An 18,135-nucleotide genomic window follows, 5' to 3' on the forward strand; every position below is an offset into this window, starting at 1 on the left:
GGATCTTGTACAAATTATTACCAGTTGTCATGAAAATGTTGGCACACCAGTATTCCATGCTGGGAACCAGAATCCAAAACAGAACATATACTGGTCTTCTCGGCTCGGTTAGCATGCATTCACCATCAGAATAGTTACGCTAAAATCTCCAACCTTCCACATCTGAGATAACATTCTCAGAAATGCTTATTCTGAGAATTGGGAGGCTGAAAGCCAAATTGGTCATCTTTCAGAAATTATTTTTCATAGTATTGTTTTGAGCTTATCGTGCTGAAGCATTTTTTCCCCTGTGAGTCCCAAGCTATTAACTCTGATATGATCAGGAAAGGTCCTCTTACTCAAATTCCCCTGTCACATCTCGGCTGGCTAGCTACATGCTCACTTGACCTCAGACAGATACAACATGGTGGTTGTTGTGTAGATCATGTTTTAACATAATGACTCATTACTGTAGGATGAATTCTGCTACATCATTGTGCAACCGGCATACTGACTGCAGTGTATCTACCAAGTTACAGTGTCTAGTGTTAGATGGAGGGGTTTTAACATTCAAATAATTTACTATCATGTTTTTTCAACTCACAAATTAGTCTTTGGCCTATCTAATATATTGCTGTAGCCAACTCCTTGCTGGTCTGCTTACAAGTGCTAAATGGCTAGTTTGAAATGCTCCTGTGCCTGATCTGAATTGAAATCTCCAGAAATGTTTACATGATTCACCTCTGCTCAGGTCTCCTCATAAGCCTCTGGATGAATCATTGCCAGAATCATATATAAAACACAGCCTATGTCCTACAATGCAGCCAATTGTTTGGCTCTCTGTTTACAACAAATCACAATTCAACCATACATCTCAACCTGACCTCTACAATAAGCTGTATCTAGTAAGAGTTTATTTATGGAGGGATTGGGGGGTTGGAGGGTTTGGGGCAACTGGTTTGTCAGAGTACTCTATGGATTATTATGCTCAAAGGAAAAGGAAAAGAAAAATGTGGCCTCAGGCTTCCACATTTGGCTTTTAGCCATAATTTGGCTGATAATCAATATTTTTGCATGTTTTGTTTTAGAGGTTTCAAAAACAAAAAATGAAATAAACATTAAAATTGTAGTAGAATAATATAATTGCAGAGAAGTTAAATCCATATAAAGGAGTTGTGACCAAACAGAGGTGTAGTTTGTGTTTATGGTTTAATGTAATATATATATATATATCATGTTTTAAATATAAGGCAATGGTGAAAGCATATTAACCCATATATTTATATTTACACTCGATATTTAAAAATAATTAGATATTTTTAACCCTGTACTGTATACAATTTTTCTGAGGTTAAATGTAAAATACAGCAAGGGTAACAAGAGATAGGAAGCCTTTTAGGGTTAACAACGCCTCGTTATCTTCCCTATATGTATGCTTGTGCATAACACTCCAAAAATTCCTGAAGAAAGGTCTTGGGTCTCCTTTCCCTTCCATGTTATTAAGAAGCTGCCTAGAAGGAGTGATGCTTGATATTTCATTCCACACATTTAGCTAAACAGGGACTAGTTCACTGACACTGGCCCACGATTAAAAGGCTTGCTGCCAATTCAGAAACAAATTTTACATTAGAACTCTTTGCTTTACTTTTAAGGGGCCACATAGGGGCCTCTCGCAAATGGCATACAACTTAATAAAGCTGTTTATTTGCTAATAATGTGCCAAAGGTAGAAGAGGAGGATGAACTTTAACGTCACACAATTACGACCAGTAAGACATAATTACATTTAGGTTTTGCATAACTGGAACCAGGATCCTGCCTGCTGTCTCTGCCGACTGATTAAGGGCATGCAAATAATTCAGAGCAATTATTTCTTAAAGTGGCAGTGAGCAGCCACCTGCCTGCTTATGGGCTACAGGACGCGACGCGTGATATTGACAGAATTTGACCAAATATAAATATAGGTATTATTTTATGATGCAACACCACCCAAAATATGATGATTTAAACTGACAAATATGTATTTATTTAGCCTGTGTGTGTGTGTGTGTGTGTGTGTGTGTGAGAGAGAGAGAGAGAGAGAGTGAGAGAGAGAGAGAGAGCGAGAGCACGGGCGCGTTGGTATATTTGTGTGCATATTCAGAAACGTGACATCTGCATCTCATGCACAATAGCTTCGATATTACATTTCCCTGCACTTCGCCCATGGCTTAAGATGTAAAATTGTTATCGACATTTCACTTGACGATTTCTTTCTTTCTTTACAGCCCAGTTATAGACTGTAATCTATCAACCTGTCCGACCTTAATTCGGTCACATCCAGTGAACCTTTTATAGCTTAATTGTGATTTAATTGTGTCTGCTTACTCCTTAAAGCCATCCGAGAAAATATGAGAAAACATACTGCTTCATAGCATATCGGTCCTGTACATATATACTGAATAGGACATTATACAAATAATGAGAAACTGAATTTAATTATGTGTTGATCTACACCTTGACCATATTCCTATTTTTAGGAACTATTTATCTTTAACACCATTTATTCCCCGTTTATTTATTTTTTTGGCCTAGTGTACTGCAGTGTATGGGGTATTGTAGCAATTCAGCAACAAAGTCCTCGCATTTTGAAATCTTATATAAGAATATTTATACGAATTTAAATCTTACTCGGCTAATAAACTAACATGCGGCACCAAATCCAAAAGATATGTTTTCTGATTGAACAGAGAAAATCAGAGAGAGAGAGAGAGAAAGAGAGAGAGAGCGAGAGAGAGAGAGAGAGAGAGAGAGAGAGAGAGAGAGAGAGAGAGAGAGAGAGAGAGAGAGAGAGATGGGGGCACATAATTCGTGCGCCTTTAAGAATTTCTGCCACTAAATTCCAGCGACACTACAGAAGCAGAGTAAGAACATCATGAATTGTCGATTTTACCTGATTTTGTCGATTTTGTGCTGTATCTATTGTAGCCTACTGCAACTATTCGCTATTTTTTGAAACATGTGCACCAGCCTCGTTGAAGTCCTACAGTCCATTAAAGTGAGCTACAATTTTAGAATGTATCACAACAGATATATTATAAATGTATGTATTTATTTATTAGCAAAATATATAGGCTACGGGAATCACAGGTGCACCTGACATACTTGATCCTTCAACCATTATGTGACCCTAAAAAACAAATCACAGAATTTGCAACCAGCATTAGCGCTTAGCAAACACAACGGCATGGTAAAAATAATAATACCTTAAAATTTGACTAGCCTATTTTCTAAATGATTAAGTTAATTTTCACAGACAAAAAAAGATCAACCTCAACATTCAAACTGAGAAGTGTTTATTCTCGCTCAAAAGGTTATGAAAAACAGTGATTTCTTTAAACAAAAACATGAATCAAACGGTGAAATGACAAAAAGTAGGCTATTTAATTATGATATCTACTGCAGTCTTAAATGAGGATGGATTTATATAAATAACGGGCTATCAAGCACGTCATCTGTGAGGTTTACATGAGCAATTTCACACCATGGTGCTCAATAGGCTGTACACAGGGGAGCATTACTGCCTTTTGATTCTGCCCTTTATATTCTCGCCCTGCACTGATCCGAGCATGCGATAATATCATAGCAACATACCCGAGCTTCTTATGCGTTTTTAAAATAACCACTCTGTGAAATTGAAACAAATGTTCATGGTCATGTCACTGATGGACTTATTGATTTTGTCTTACACTTTGAGAGATCCAAAAATACTTCCATATTAAAATATTTCAGTTCTGAATCGCATTTATAGTCTTTATTTGAAATGAGACACGCTGTTCTAAATGTCCTAAAGATAAAATAAACGCCCTGCATCATAATTACACACAAATATATTACAACGCAGGAGGTTACAGTACAATTATTTGTGCCGTGCAATTTCCTTACGCATTTAGGCTAAATCACAACTCATAGTCCAACAAAGCTCGATCATTCACATTTAATGTGAAATTGAAAGGATTGCAAAGGCAATCAAAGCATTTTTGTTGTCCAATTAAATATAAATAAAATAGTCAGACCTATTTTTCCCCTTTTACATTGTTACAGAACGGCAAGTAAGATACTTTTTTCGATTATGGCAAAAGTAGCCTAAGACACAACTGTGCGCAAGCGGCCAGTTTAAATCCATCTAAACTAGCAAATTGTTCATAATCCTAAAAAATCCTGGATAATATGATGGACTCTATATATATATATATATATATATATATATATATATATATATATATATATATATATATATATATATATATATATATATATATATATATATATATATATATATATTTTATTATTATTAATCTAAAATTTATTTTCATGTTCACTATGGATATACAAAAATAAATAAATCACTCAAAATAAATCTGGCGATGAAAATATTTATAGTGTAGAAATCGGATGAGCCTTTGCCAGATGTACACTATTTTCTCTCGAATATTTTCTCTTCCACCAGCATTCTTCACTATTCATGTTAACGGCAATATATTAGGGGGAAGGGGGGTGTCTGATAATGCCATGCTGTAATATTCATATCCTCTAATTGTGTCAATGGAATAATCACGGATAAGTTCCCATTTCCAATTGACCACACATCACTGTAGGAATCCTAATGAATTATAATTAAATTAACGGGACTCCATCCAGTGCGGCATTGACTTGAGGAAAAGCCGCTGAAAGTTAAATTCAGAACCGCCTGTAATGACTCCAGACATGATGGCGATGGGGGCCGGGCTGATGTGGCCGTGTATAAATAGTGTGATCTGAAAAACACAGACATAACAGCAGGAGTGATCTAAACCTTCTCCACGCCAATATTGCGCCGCTTTCACTGTTGAACAGATAAAAAGTGTCGCGTTAGGGTAATTTTTAAGTGGATTTTGTAATCAGCCATGGAAGAACTCACGGCGTTCGTGTCGAAATCCTTCGATCAGAAAACCAAGGAGACCAGCAAGGAAAGCATCACGTACAGGGAAGTTTTGGAGAGTGGTTTAGCCCGAGCCAGAGAGCTGGGAAACTCGGAGACCAGCCTTCAGGAGATTACCGAAACCAACAACAACCATTGTCCGGTACACCTTTACAAGGAGCACGTAGAGCTGGAAAAGGAGAAACTGAAGGAGTTTAACGTGACAAGGGCTTCTGACGGTGAGTTACATTTCTGCAAAGTGTTGTGTGTTCCATTAGAGACGTGTCTAAAATTAGGCGTGTGAAATTATTGTTCGCGCAAGTCGGACTATGCATTTGGCGGTGTAGGCATTGTATATCAATAAAAGCTGAATAGCCTAAGTGTATGTCGAGATTATCTTCATGAATTTATACAGTGATTTCGATCGTCTTAAGAGGCTAACAAGCATGTGCGTGTGGAGAAATTCAGCTCTATTCAGCTGATGCATTGGTCGTAGTATATGCGCCGAATGTAGACATACTTTTGTAAAATAAGAGAAATACACGATGGGCAATTGTAACGCAATAAATGCACAAAAGTGCTTGTCTATCCTAAAATTTGAGTAATTAAGTCATTAAAATCAAAACAATAGGCCCCAGTCTTGTCACCTGACGACCTATCAATTTTTCATTCGCATTTCTTGTAGAATTGCCAGGAAATTAGTAAAGACACATATTTAGACTTTATTCACACAAAACATCCAAAAGATGTGATTTATCACGAACTATGGCCCATATAATCTCGAGACAGATTTAAATGAGCATATAACCGTTTTACTTAGAATAGAAGTCTTTTGCATATATACAGTGAAATTGTTGTATTTTCACATATGCCATCTAAGCTGGGGTTAGAAACTGCAAGAAGGAAGTTTTACGCTCGTCTTTCTCCTCTGGCTTTAACCATAGAAGGCCCATGACAGTTTTTTTTTTTTTTTTTTGGTAATGCAGCAACTTCATACTACAACTACTACTACTACTACTAATAATAATTCCTTGTAGCACATTAACTGCAATTGATAGTATAGCATATATTATGAAATAACAATGATCAACTTAAAGCAAGTATAAGACAAAACTTTGAAGATTTAAATTTGGCAAAACTTAAATGCATACTAATGCTGTTTTAAGTAGGCCTAACTATAATGGGTTTATAATGGGTTCAGCGCCATTATTTTGTATAATTTTGTCCTATATATTTTAGGGGCTCTTTGTAAACTTCTCATGTCTATTACTAACATAACATGTAATTTTAGGATTAGGTACATTAATATCCAAATTCTTCATCTTTGGCGCTTGAATCTAGGAGTCTGAAAATGTAATGTTAGCTATAAAAATGTCGAACTTTTGTTTCTTTGTTAAAGACAAGTCAGTTTTATTTGTATTATGCGTTTAACAATGAATTTACTTAAAAAAAAAGAAAAATGTTTTATTATAGGCCTACATCCCAAATTTTATATTTAATTTTTTTTTACATTTGACTTGTGGATGAAGTTTTAATTTTTCAGCAAAGCTTTTGAAACGATGTTCTGTGCTCACCCTGTATTTACGTTGTTAAAGTTTTCGTATCAATCACACTGTGTCGTTTTCTTTAGTTAATGATCCAGTATAGTTTAGATACACCCGAGCCTTAATGTAACTGCTTTTAATAACCCGAGCAATCAATGCAATAGAACGATTTGTACGAAAGATGTTGTTGATGTGTTGATGTGTTTTCATATAGGAATTTATGACTGCAAAGACAAAAAGGAGGATGTGAAATCAGAGGACGAGGACGCACAGAGTAAACTGAAGCAGAGACGGAGCAGGACAAATTTTACATTGGAGCAGCTGAATGAACTGGAGCGGTTATTTGATGAAACGCATTACCCGGACGCCTTCATGCGGGAGGAGTTGAGTCAGAGGCTGGGGCTGTCTGAGGCCCGTGTGCAGGTAAGCTCGAATTCTTACACATATTCCATATAGGATTTTTTTGTTGTTGTCTCAACTGAAAATACAAATACATTTGTTATTACATTCTAATAAGGATTATATAACAATTTAGAGGAAAAAAGAGACAAAAATTAACTTTAAAATATTATCACCAAAAATATTAATCATTTGACAACATTGGCAAAGGGAATGTAGTCCTAATTAATTAACGAATGTATTATAGTATTTTAGTGGCAATTAAAATAACTGAATGCAAGCTGGAGGTCCTGTGTGTGTAACAAGTTTTTCATTGTTTTGCGTACATCGTTTTGATGTAGTTTAAAATGGGCCCATATGTGAAAATACAGCACTAACCTAACATTACCCTACCTTACCCTTTCAGTGCAGCATAATATAGAAATTAATTTCCACGAAATTTCCAATGTTATTCATGTGTTTTCATGTGCTTTTTACTGTTACCTTTATAATTAATGTTGCCTTTAGCAGTGGGCCTGTGATGACCGGGTGTTGTGCATTTATGGCCATAGGCCTCGAGTTAATTTTGATAGTAACAACTTAGTCTACAAACGTTTTGTTTGTTCGTTTTTAAGTAATGGGACAAATCTATTTCCGAGTTAATGTTAAAACACTCTTAAGACAATTTGTTATAAAAAATAAATAAATAGGCCTACATTGTTAAGAGGAAAAAATTATGCAAATTGTAAGTCTGAGTAGGCCTGTTTTCCTTCTACACGGTTTGCTTTGGCTAGATTAAATAAGTATATATACAATATGATTTAGAAACATTTGAGACAGCTGTTGGTCTATTCACTCATACGCAAATAATTTAGTCATCTTCCGATTTAAGTGTGATCAGTTTCAGTAGTGGGTGGATATGAAATCACCCTTTTAGTTCTTGCAGCAGCAGATATTCAAAGGAAAACTCGCTTATGTGCTGCAGAAAGATCTAACCACATCATTAAAATTAATGAAGAGATTGAACCGCTGCTGCAGGGAATACCTTCTTATGTCACTCACCTAATTTTCCAACCTTACCTTTGTAATATCTCCCATTGGCTTGATATACTGTTCCTATAAAAATGTATTAGGAATAATTAAATTCTGCCCTAACTCCTACAGTGACATACCCCGCGTTACACAATTTAATGGGAAAATAAGTAACATTGTTTGCCAGTGTGACAAGCACGACATTTTTAATGTTTCAGAGGCGGAGGCGAAATCAGATTAAAAAGCAGATCAAAGAATGGGTCAGATCACAAGAGCTGTGATTTGATATAACAGAAAAAATGCACATTAGGTTAAAAAAGCGTCCCTCCGTCTTTTATGGAGAGAAGACAGTGGATGCATCACAACAGCATTTTATGAATTTTAAATTGCGCAGAAAATTCAGAGGGAAAACGCTAGACGTGAGAAAGCCGATATTAACCTGTTACAATAGTTCTACAGAAACCCCCCACAGACCAGCTGTCAAGAATCTAATTGAAAGTTATGAGACCTCAGTGAGGAGAAGGCAGTAATTCAATTACGACTAATATCTTTCGGTTTTTTGGTGCAGGGCTAAATTAAATGTCATTATTCACTGTCTCTAATAAAAATCAAAAGGAAATCAGATTAGGGTATTTGTGAACCGCATCATTGAGTGGTCCTTAATGAAGAAATAACTGTCGAAACCAGTGTAGCTCGCTTTGCCTATAGCTTACTGCTGGATAATTACAATCGATCAAATAAAAGAATAATTATGCATTCATTTGGCGTGCAAAAAGAGCGTCTTTATACTATACTACTACTACTAATAATAATAGCCTAATAATAACAATACACGATTTCATATTAAGAAAATGCCTCTTACAAAGCACAAATTGACAAAACTCTTTGCATTAAAATGTTTATAAGCGAGTCTGTATTTTTAAAATTGCGGCACTAATACGCTTGCCTAATGTGCTACCCAGAGCAGGTATGGAAAGATGTAGGTTAGGCTACATTAAAATTCACATTGATCAAAATTCATTTGACACATATAGTGTTTAAGCAGCATCCTATTTGCTTCAGCAAATTGACTAAAAGTCAATTGGAAAAGACAGTTAAAATATGAAATTGTGAGTTAGCAAGATGATACTTTGACAAAGGGCACAGATTTGCTAATGGTAAAAACATTATTTCATTTACAAAACAAAATGTATCCATTTAGACCCAGTCAAAAAATACATATTACAACCGTGTAAAAGGCAAACACTACTATATCAATATTAAACAAGGATTGTGGAACAATGAATAACAGAACTCACTTTTCCAATTGAAGCGTCTTATTATTAATGAGGTTAGAAAGATCGTCGGTTTTTTTATTTTTTTTATTTATTTTTGGCAATGTTGGGTGGAGGAGCAATTTCAATATAAGAACTTTCCACACGTGTGTAATTTGCCTTAATATATATATCAATAATTAAGTTATAATTACTCGATTGAGGATAAGAGGAAGATACCGTGATTAAAATGGTTCATTTTTGTTTATGTATTTTAGGTATGGTTTCAGAACAGAAGGGCGAAATGCCGAAAACAGGAAAATCAAATGCACAAAGGTAAAAAGCTCCGAATAATCTTTTATTAAACAGTTACAAAACCTGGTATGAGACACTCAGTTCAATTAAGAATTACATTTTAATTTCTGACTCATTAGATTTAAAACTGCATACTGTAAATCAGATGGCAAAGACATTGGCACGAGTCTTTCCACGTAAAGAAAAAATATATATATATATATATATATATATATATGACAAATGTAGCTAATTGATTATTTTGCTCTTTTCAGGGGTTATTTTGGGCACTGCGAGTCACCTGGACGCATGCAGGGTCGCTCCTTACGTGAATATGGGCGCACTAAGAATGCCATTTCAACAGGTAGGAAAATAACCTATAACGAAAAACTAGTATAGCCTGCTTTGTGCTTTTTAATTGCTGCGTTTCAGCAATGGACCTCATTTATCATAGACAGCGCCATATTGAATTTTTGACGGAATGAAAACGAGGCTGCATTCTTTTCAATGGGTTCTACTATTGTTGTTTAAAGTGGTGTTAATAGTTGATGAAGCATTACAAAATAAATAAATAAATAAATAAATAGTAATCAGAACTATTTAGGAAAATTAAGACCTTTATACAGTTTTACAACTTAAAGCTTGCATGCTATTGAAAATATTGTAAATCAATCCCACACACTTAATTCCCGTCAAAATTAAATATGGCGCCACTCTGAAAAAAGTCTAGTTTAGACGATTTTCCCCACCAAATCTCCGACCTAAAGTCGTAGCCGAATATAGGCTTTGACCAAATATCTGTTTTGACGCTGGTCTGGATACATTGCGCGAAGCATGCGCCCCAGAGGGGGTGTAGAACTCAAGCGACCCTTTCACCTCCAGGTCCCGATGAGAGATGAGTGAGATTAGAGAGACCGAGAGACATTTAATCTGGTGTCCGTTTCAGATGCGGTGGTGAAGAACTGTCGGACGAGAGAGCAGCCATAATTAAGCTAATAGCACAGCGATGGGAAGACAGATAAAAGAGATCATGAAAGAGAGAAATAACGCACTGATAGTTATTGGCACTGAGCGGCACTGAGCAGCATTGGCAGAGCAGAGGCGTGAGGACTGCATACTGAACATCACAAATGTCCACCACCTGTTGTTCTGACTGCCCCTGTAGAAGCACTGCACAGTCCAATTTGACTGATGTATGGAAACGCTGGAGCAATAGGCTGCTTTAATTTTGATGAATATATTCACACAGAGTTAATTAAAATAGGATGAAGTGCCAAAGATGAAGCAAGCAGGCCTGTGGTTAGAAATTGTGAGCACTAAAGCAGTTCAGATGAGACAGGCTGTATTCATACCTTATTATTATTTTCCAAAAATAACAGACTACCAAGTTTGACATTATTTATCTTCTTTTCAAAGTAATCTCCCCTTGCTTCGCATGCTAGTGGAAAACAGAAAAAGAAACATTGGTAAAACATTCTTTCCCTGTGTCAAAAACTTGTGCAGCTTGTCAGATGTTGTATTTTAGTTGGACTGCAAAATGTAAAGCTTTGAAATATTTATGATCTCTGTGCAGTGTAGGATACATGAGAAGAATACTAAAAAAGAAAATAAAAAAATAAGTCAGCGCATGTCTAATTTTTACCTCATCTTACTGAAATAATTGCTAAGAATCTGCAACCTGATATTTTATGCTGCCTGCTTACATCTTTTTCCCCCTAGGAAATATCATAATAAATATTTATATATATGAGAATGAATATTTTGGGTGCAAAATTGTTTATTTATGCCATTGAATATATAATTAAGATTACATGATGTTGCAGCTTTTAAAGCGTGTATGGAAAGTTTCTATATGGATCAAACTAATATGCTGAGATTTTCAACTGATGGAACTTCTTTGACTATTAGGCTGTCTGAGCACACTGCATAATTCAGCTCAAGATCAGATGAAAAAGAATGCACTGAGTGAGCTGGCACTGAACTATTTTCTCTGAAAACATACAGTTAGTAATAACGGCAGGGGGAAACTTAACAGTGTCCGAGCTTGAAACCTGATCCCTGGCACTCCTCGAGCTGACCCCACGGCTGGTGACTAACTCTGTGTTTGTTTTTGCTCGACCCATAGGTCCAAGCTCAGTTACAGTTGGAGGGGGTTGGAACACACTCCCATCCTCACCTGCACCCACACCTCGCCGCCCACGCTCCCTATCTGATGTTCCCGCCCCCACCCTTTGGATTACCAATCGCATCGCTGGCAGACTCGGCCTCTGCAGCAGCCGCCGTGGTAGCGGCTGCCAAGAGCAATAGCAAGAACTCCAGCATCGCTGACCTGCGACTCAAGGCAAGAAAACACGCCGAGGCGCTGGGACTCTGACCCCCAAGGGCTTCTCTGCTGCTCTGAACTGATAATTGCTTCTAACACAAGACTAAGCCTGTGAAAAAGCCGTGACACTCACAGTTAAAACAAAACAAAATAAAAACAAAAGAGAAAAAAGTGTACTGACGAGGGGTGTAAGGGGAGAGAATAAGAGAAAAAAGTCACAAAAAAAAAAAACAGCTGCCAAAACAAACCACTTGTAGAAAAAGGTAATTAAATACCAATGAATCACCTTTTACTTTTCACCCAACAGGCAGGACTTCTTGGAGGCCACTGGCTCAGCCCTTTCCAGGCACAGATCACAGCCCCAGGACCATACAAAAATGTCTGGATGTCTGTCTGAAAACCAGCGTTTAGGAGAGAAGACTTTAAAAAAGCAAAGGCAGACACAGAGTGAGGCTAGAGGTTGAACAAGTGCGTTTTATGGACAGACAATGAAACTTGGGAATTTCAACCTCAGAGAGGAAAGAAAGAGACGGCCATATTTGCTTCCTACCACTGTGCCACTGCCTAGTGCACATGTTCATACAAAGGATAGACCTTTTGGGGCTGGCCTCCATTGTAACTGACATACATCTGTGTTGATCACTGCCATGATAACCCTCCACTACAATTCATATCTAAAGCCGTTATTTGCATTTTTAATTTCTTTTCATTCTGCTGTGGACAAAGACTGGAAACAGCAATAACATCAATGGTACAATCGCCTTGTTTTTAGGGGAATTCTTATGATTATTTCGGTTTTGGGAGGAATTGTTAAGTTGCTGTTATTTCCTCTGGGCATGTGTATGGACTTAAGCTTTCATTCTCATATTTTATGTGCTCTCTTTTCTATGTGATGTGTCCTGGAATAGAAGTGAACCTTGCTTTTGCACTTCAGGTCTTGTATCAAGGTGTTTACGATCCTTAATGCAAGAATACTACTTTTATTTAAGGGGGAAACTATTGAACTAATTTGGCTCTCATTTCAATGAAATACATTGAAATGACTTTTTATTTTCAAAAGCAGAAAAAGTAAATGCAATTTTGTAATTTAAAATTTTATGGAACATCAGTTTAACTGAAATGCAATTATGTGCAGTTAAGTGCAATACTGTAAATATTGAAAACTGAATATAGCAGTTGATGTTTGGTAACTAACAAATTGATTTGAAGTTGTTGGGAATTTTGGCACTGATGTTGATATTTTCTTTGCCACAAACACATCTTTCAAAGCTGTGTAAAGGATAATTTGCTAACTCATTTGCAATGTGCCATGACTCCCTGAGGTTTAATGGTATACAAATATAGTTTTGTACACGTGCATTAAAAGAGATGTTGATATCACCATAAGGCAGACAAGAAAATTCATTTCACGCAGTACAAATATAATTCAAATGCTCTAGGTTCACGGGTCATTAAAGTGTGTGGTTTCAGCATTAAAAAATCTTCCACCAAAGACAACAATTTGATGACAGTAATATAGGTAGAATTCTTTTATTTAATGCTCTGAAGTAATTTACAGTATTACATACGATTCAGCAACTGTACCCACAGTCTTTTTTTCCCTTCATATAAGCAAGAAGCTTGTTATTATACGGTTTCCTGAAAAATATCAACTTCAGTATAATATGCTCAAGAATTTGTTACCAAGGGAACAAAAACAGTATTATTTCCATGACCATACTATGAAAAATATTTTCAGTTTGGACATCAATTGCCTTTGAATTAGTAGATCCTGGCCAGGTCTACCTCTAACAATATTGTGGGATGTTTTTCGTTGTTTTCCACCATTACCGTTGTTTAGGAATGTTTCTTTAATTGAAGTCATAGGTGCTTTTATTTATTATTTTATCTGAAAGTTTATACATGTTAAATAGTCAAATTTCAAGTGTACATATTTACATGGCTTTGCATTTATTTTTATATATTTTTTAAATGTTCACATTTGCAACAGTTTTAAGCAAAAATGTGACTGCAGTGCATTTGTTTGATGAAAATGTAGCGTGTTTGAGTTTACAAACATTTCAGGGATGGTGGATGAAACCATAATACTTTTGAATATGATTTGTGTTGAGAGTTTCTTGATGCTCCAAGGAATTTGTTGTATCCCATCATATTGCATAATGCAAGCATGCCCAAACATGATTCGCCATTGAGGTTTTTTTCTTCTTCTGTTGTTTCACAAAAAAAGAATGTACATCTTGTACAAGTAATCTATCAATAAAAGTTATAAATATTTGTAATAGAGTTTGTAACCCTTTGTGGCCCTCAGAAATTTTATGAATAAAGTTGTTCTGGTTATCTGTAAACAGGATTTAATGAGAAATGCACAGATTTGACAAAATATCATCATATTATTATTATTATTATTATGAGACATTACATTTCAGTCTTCATAGAGGAGCCACATTTTATTAACCTTGTTATGAGACATGCTGAAATAAATCTGAAAAGAAAATAATTATTCATTTGAACTGAGAACTATTTGATAGCTTGAGAATAGTATCATATTTATTGAATATCTATTATAGAATCCAGCATCCTTCTCTCTTAAAGCATTAGCTGGATCTTGATTGTCTCCATCCCAATGGCTTAGATGTGAAAAACTGTTGTGAGAACAAGCATGTGAGGTGCAATATGCAGTTGTACCCTCCCTATATCTAAATGAACATTACAGGCACATCTGTCACACTGAGATTAGCAGGCATTTCTGGATGGCTTGTTGCATCTGGAAACCCAAATCCAGATGTGTGTACACAAAGTAATTACAGCAGGCAAAATAGTGGCTTTTTGTCTAAATCGCATGGAGAAATTAGTTTAAACTAGTCCTGTTGAGCAAGTACCCCCTAAAAGGTCGAATCATGTTTAATTTGTAGCTTAGCACTCATACATCAAGATGTAGTGATATAGGCAGAGGCTGATACCCCACATTTAGGCACTGACCTCTTGCTGGTGTCTGCTGGACGGAGCAGCAAATAACAGCTTCCTTTTATCTGCTGTAATAATTGGCAACATAGTACCATCATCAATCAAGCCACACCAAGTCACTGTTTCTTTTTTTTTATCATGCACAAACACTCAAATGTATTTATATTGGCCAGAGTCACAAATAAAGGAAAAAAATAAAGGCAAGCAATTGGCCTATGAAAATGGCTCAATTAAAGCTAAGCAAACTGTTTTAATTAAATCAAATGTAATTGCTCTCAATAAAACTGACTTGCATGTTATTGCAGCCGTCTGGCTGGTGCAACAACTGACAATACCAAAGCTGACATACCATTATATTTTCTTCAAAATGTAATTCTAAAAGAATGACTAGCTATGGTTCATCAAAGAACTGGCAAATCAAGAAACAAATCTCAGAAAATACTTCACATATGAAGGTAAATTTGAAATGTAAACACTTACAATCCAACCACACATACAAGTTCCATATAGACCTCTTAAGAACAGTTTTTATTGTATATTATCTATAATTAATGATTTATAACGATCTATAAAATTAACTATTTTTTGAATGAGAAAATGAACTACAAACACACAGGTTCACAGCATAACGGTCCAGACATTCTTCCTTTTTGGGAGCCTTTTATATCGAAACAAGTGAAATACTAAATACTTTTACATCCATGTGAGTTGTATCATACTATTAAAAACCAACTAAACTACATTTACTTACTTATGGAAGTATACTACTATTTTCCCTTGTGAAGGCAAGTTGTATACCCATCAAGTTTTTCAATCTTTTCAGCGCAGTTCTAAAGAAGAAAAAGGAAGTAGGTGTAAGAGGTGTTTGGAATTCTGGTTTGAGAAGTTCTGAATTTCTGGTTCAGGTCTTCAGGAGCTTAAGTGCATTTTTTAAGATATATACAATCAGTCTTTGACATCCTCTTTCATCAAGAGTTTAAAAAAAATTAACAAGGAGCTGGGTTTCAGTGACTGGAAAACATAAATCTGTCTTCCACAGAAAGCATTCTCCTGTGTTGCAAAATTAATGAGAGTTTTTTAAAGTAAGGAACCAGGTTTAAGACACTTTAAAATGCTTAAACATTTACAAGTTGCACTGAATTCAAGCAGAAAAACTGCTATGGCATTGGGATGTTTCCACAAAAACACAAGATGCACTGCCACCTTCAATAGTACGTTTAGGAAAGCTACATTTACAAACTCAAGGTATCAAGAATAAATACTAAAAATAAAATTCTAATCTAATCTGAGAAGTTTGTAGCCATTTTTTTATTTATTTTATTTAAATGTTAATTACAATTTTTAAGAAAAAACACTGGATAACTTCTCTGATCACTTGTGTGTACAATTATACTTAAAAGGAAGATGTGACTTGAATAAAGTTAGGATATTCTTATTGACAAAGAAAAATAAAACAAAAAGAAAAAAGAAAACCATGCTATAAAGTTATAAAAACAACAGATACACAACCCAGACACAGTCCACATGGATTAAGTCATAATACTCTTTTGATCATGACTATTTAAAGTAAAACTAAAGATTTAAAAACATAGGTTTACAGCAATGTTTCGATCTGAGGCCATTTAGGGTGTTTTGGCCATTAAATCTCAACCAATCAGCTTAATGGTTTCTTGGACAGGCATTGCTTTCTTTCTCAAATCTGTTGTGTTTTGAAGTATCAAAACGAAACCCTACAGGACCTGTATCTAACAGAATAGTAAAGTAGCAAGACTCTCCTTTTAGTGCCATTTCTATTTCAGTATAAAAGTTAAAATTCCAAATCTGTTAGCCTCCACTTTGCGAGACAAGTTACAGTACCTTGCTGGTGGTTTACCTGTATGAAGAAACCATTTGAAAGGTTCAAGAGCTTGATCTTCTCAAATCTTTGTTAAAAGTGGTCAGAGAGGTCAATACTTCTGTAGAGGAGGTCAAATATTACAAATGACCATAAATTAGGAATCTAAACACAGTAAAATCAGCTGTAGTACAAGTCTGCATTGATCCTAATATTCCACAACATTGAAAACAGTTTCTTGTTACTTTCAGAGAAAGTGTTTCCTGTTTGTCCCAATTCTCACAACAAAACTAACCCCGATGGTTTAAATGGGTTGTTGTATATACTTTGTGAAAGCTTTTATTGTTTAAATTGCATTACGCCTTTGGTTAGACATAACTAAAATATATTGATTCTGAGATCATGCCCTTCCAGACAGAAAATGAGATAAAACCAAACATTTATCTCTTTTTAAGACTGTTAACATTCTTTTTCATGTTGATTATTGTAAAATATTATACTTGCTGAATGCTGACATTAACTGAGAGCCAATTTTAGGATAATAACTCTGAGGCTTATGTTAAAATCTATACACAAGAATATTATATGAATATTATGATTGAAATCAATGCTGACCCTAGTCATGCTCTGTTGTACTGTTATGGCCAGTGGCCAATGTTGGTTTTTATTTCTGGTAACAAGAGGCAATAAACACAAACAATCAAATAGATTCTTTCTGCCATTCCCATGGCTTTCAGATATTCTTCACTAGTGAATGGCTGGCGACAGAGTGAAAGTCTTTGCTACAGATTGTGAACCTCCTTCTTTCTGGTGAGAATCAAAGTCAGATGGTTCAGAGGCAATGGAGTTTTCAATGCCCTTAGTCTATCTCCCTCTATTGAGAGATAAAATCAGTTAACGCTTTTCATGTGAACGGCACATTACAGTATTGAATGATGAAAATTGTGCAATCCATTTCACTGTTTACTGCATTTTTGCTACACAATTTACCATGATGCAGTAACCATCTAGGCTTCAGAGTCTTGTACATGAAGTAATTGTCATTCAAGATGTGAACAAATGCTCTACAAAGTTTTGACTTGGTCTGTACAAGTAATTGAACAATACAAGAACAGTTGGTTTCTTATAACAAAACAAGGAAAAAGTATAAAAATGAATAAGTAAATACTTGGACCAACTATACCCAAAAACTAGACATATACTTTGAGTGCTAGGCTGAACAATCTGTGAATCCCTTTGATCTTTAGATATAAACTTCTTTCAGCAGAAAGAAGCTGTATTTGTGAAATCCTTGCGCTGGCCTGTGTCCACAAAAAGTCTCATAATTTGTTTTCTACAGTTAATGTATGCAAATTGTTTGTTGAGACAATGCTTGAAAACCCCACTAACTCCAGTGTTTGTTCATACAGGGCAAGCTTGTTTTGTCTGCCAGTTTTTGATAATCTACCATGACTTCTTGCTGTATATAATCTAAACTTCATTCTAAGCTATATATAAACCATGGCTCAGTCCTACAGTTTCATTGTTGTCATTGTCAATTTGATTCAATGTCCAATGTGCAGACCTACGTTGTGCCAAAAATTACTACTGTTACCC

At 35.6% G+C, this 18,135-nt stretch overlaps 1 protein-coding gene across 1 annotated transcript; it reads left to right on the forward strand.

Annotated features, from left to right (window-relative positions):
• The first annotated feature begins 4,807 nt into the window (after positions 1-4,807).
• LOC127659088 (short stature homeobox protein-like) lies at positions 4,808-14,037 on the forward strand. The gene is made up of 6 exons (XM_052148729.1): positions 4,808-5,156; positions 6,676-6,884; positions 9,403-9,460; positions 9,694-9,782; positions 11,544-11,759; positions 12,049-14,037. The coding sequence occupies exons 1-6, from the start codon at positions 4,904-4,906 to the stop codon at positions 12,136-12,138; spliced, it is 915 nt and encodes a 304-aa protein (XP_052004689.1). The 5' UTR covers positions 4,808-4,903; the 3' UTR covers positions 12,139-14,037.
• The last annotated feature ends 4,098 nt before the right edge of the window (positions 14,038-18,135 follow it).

Source organism: Xyrauchen texanus, chromosome 18, assembly GCF_025860055.1.
Source record: "Xyrauchen texanus isolate HMW12.3.18 chromosome 18, RBS_HiC_50CHRs, whole genome shotgun sequence".
NCBI lineage: Eukaryota > Metazoa > Chordata > Actinopteri > Cypriniformes > Catostomidae > Xyrauchen > Xyrauchen texanus.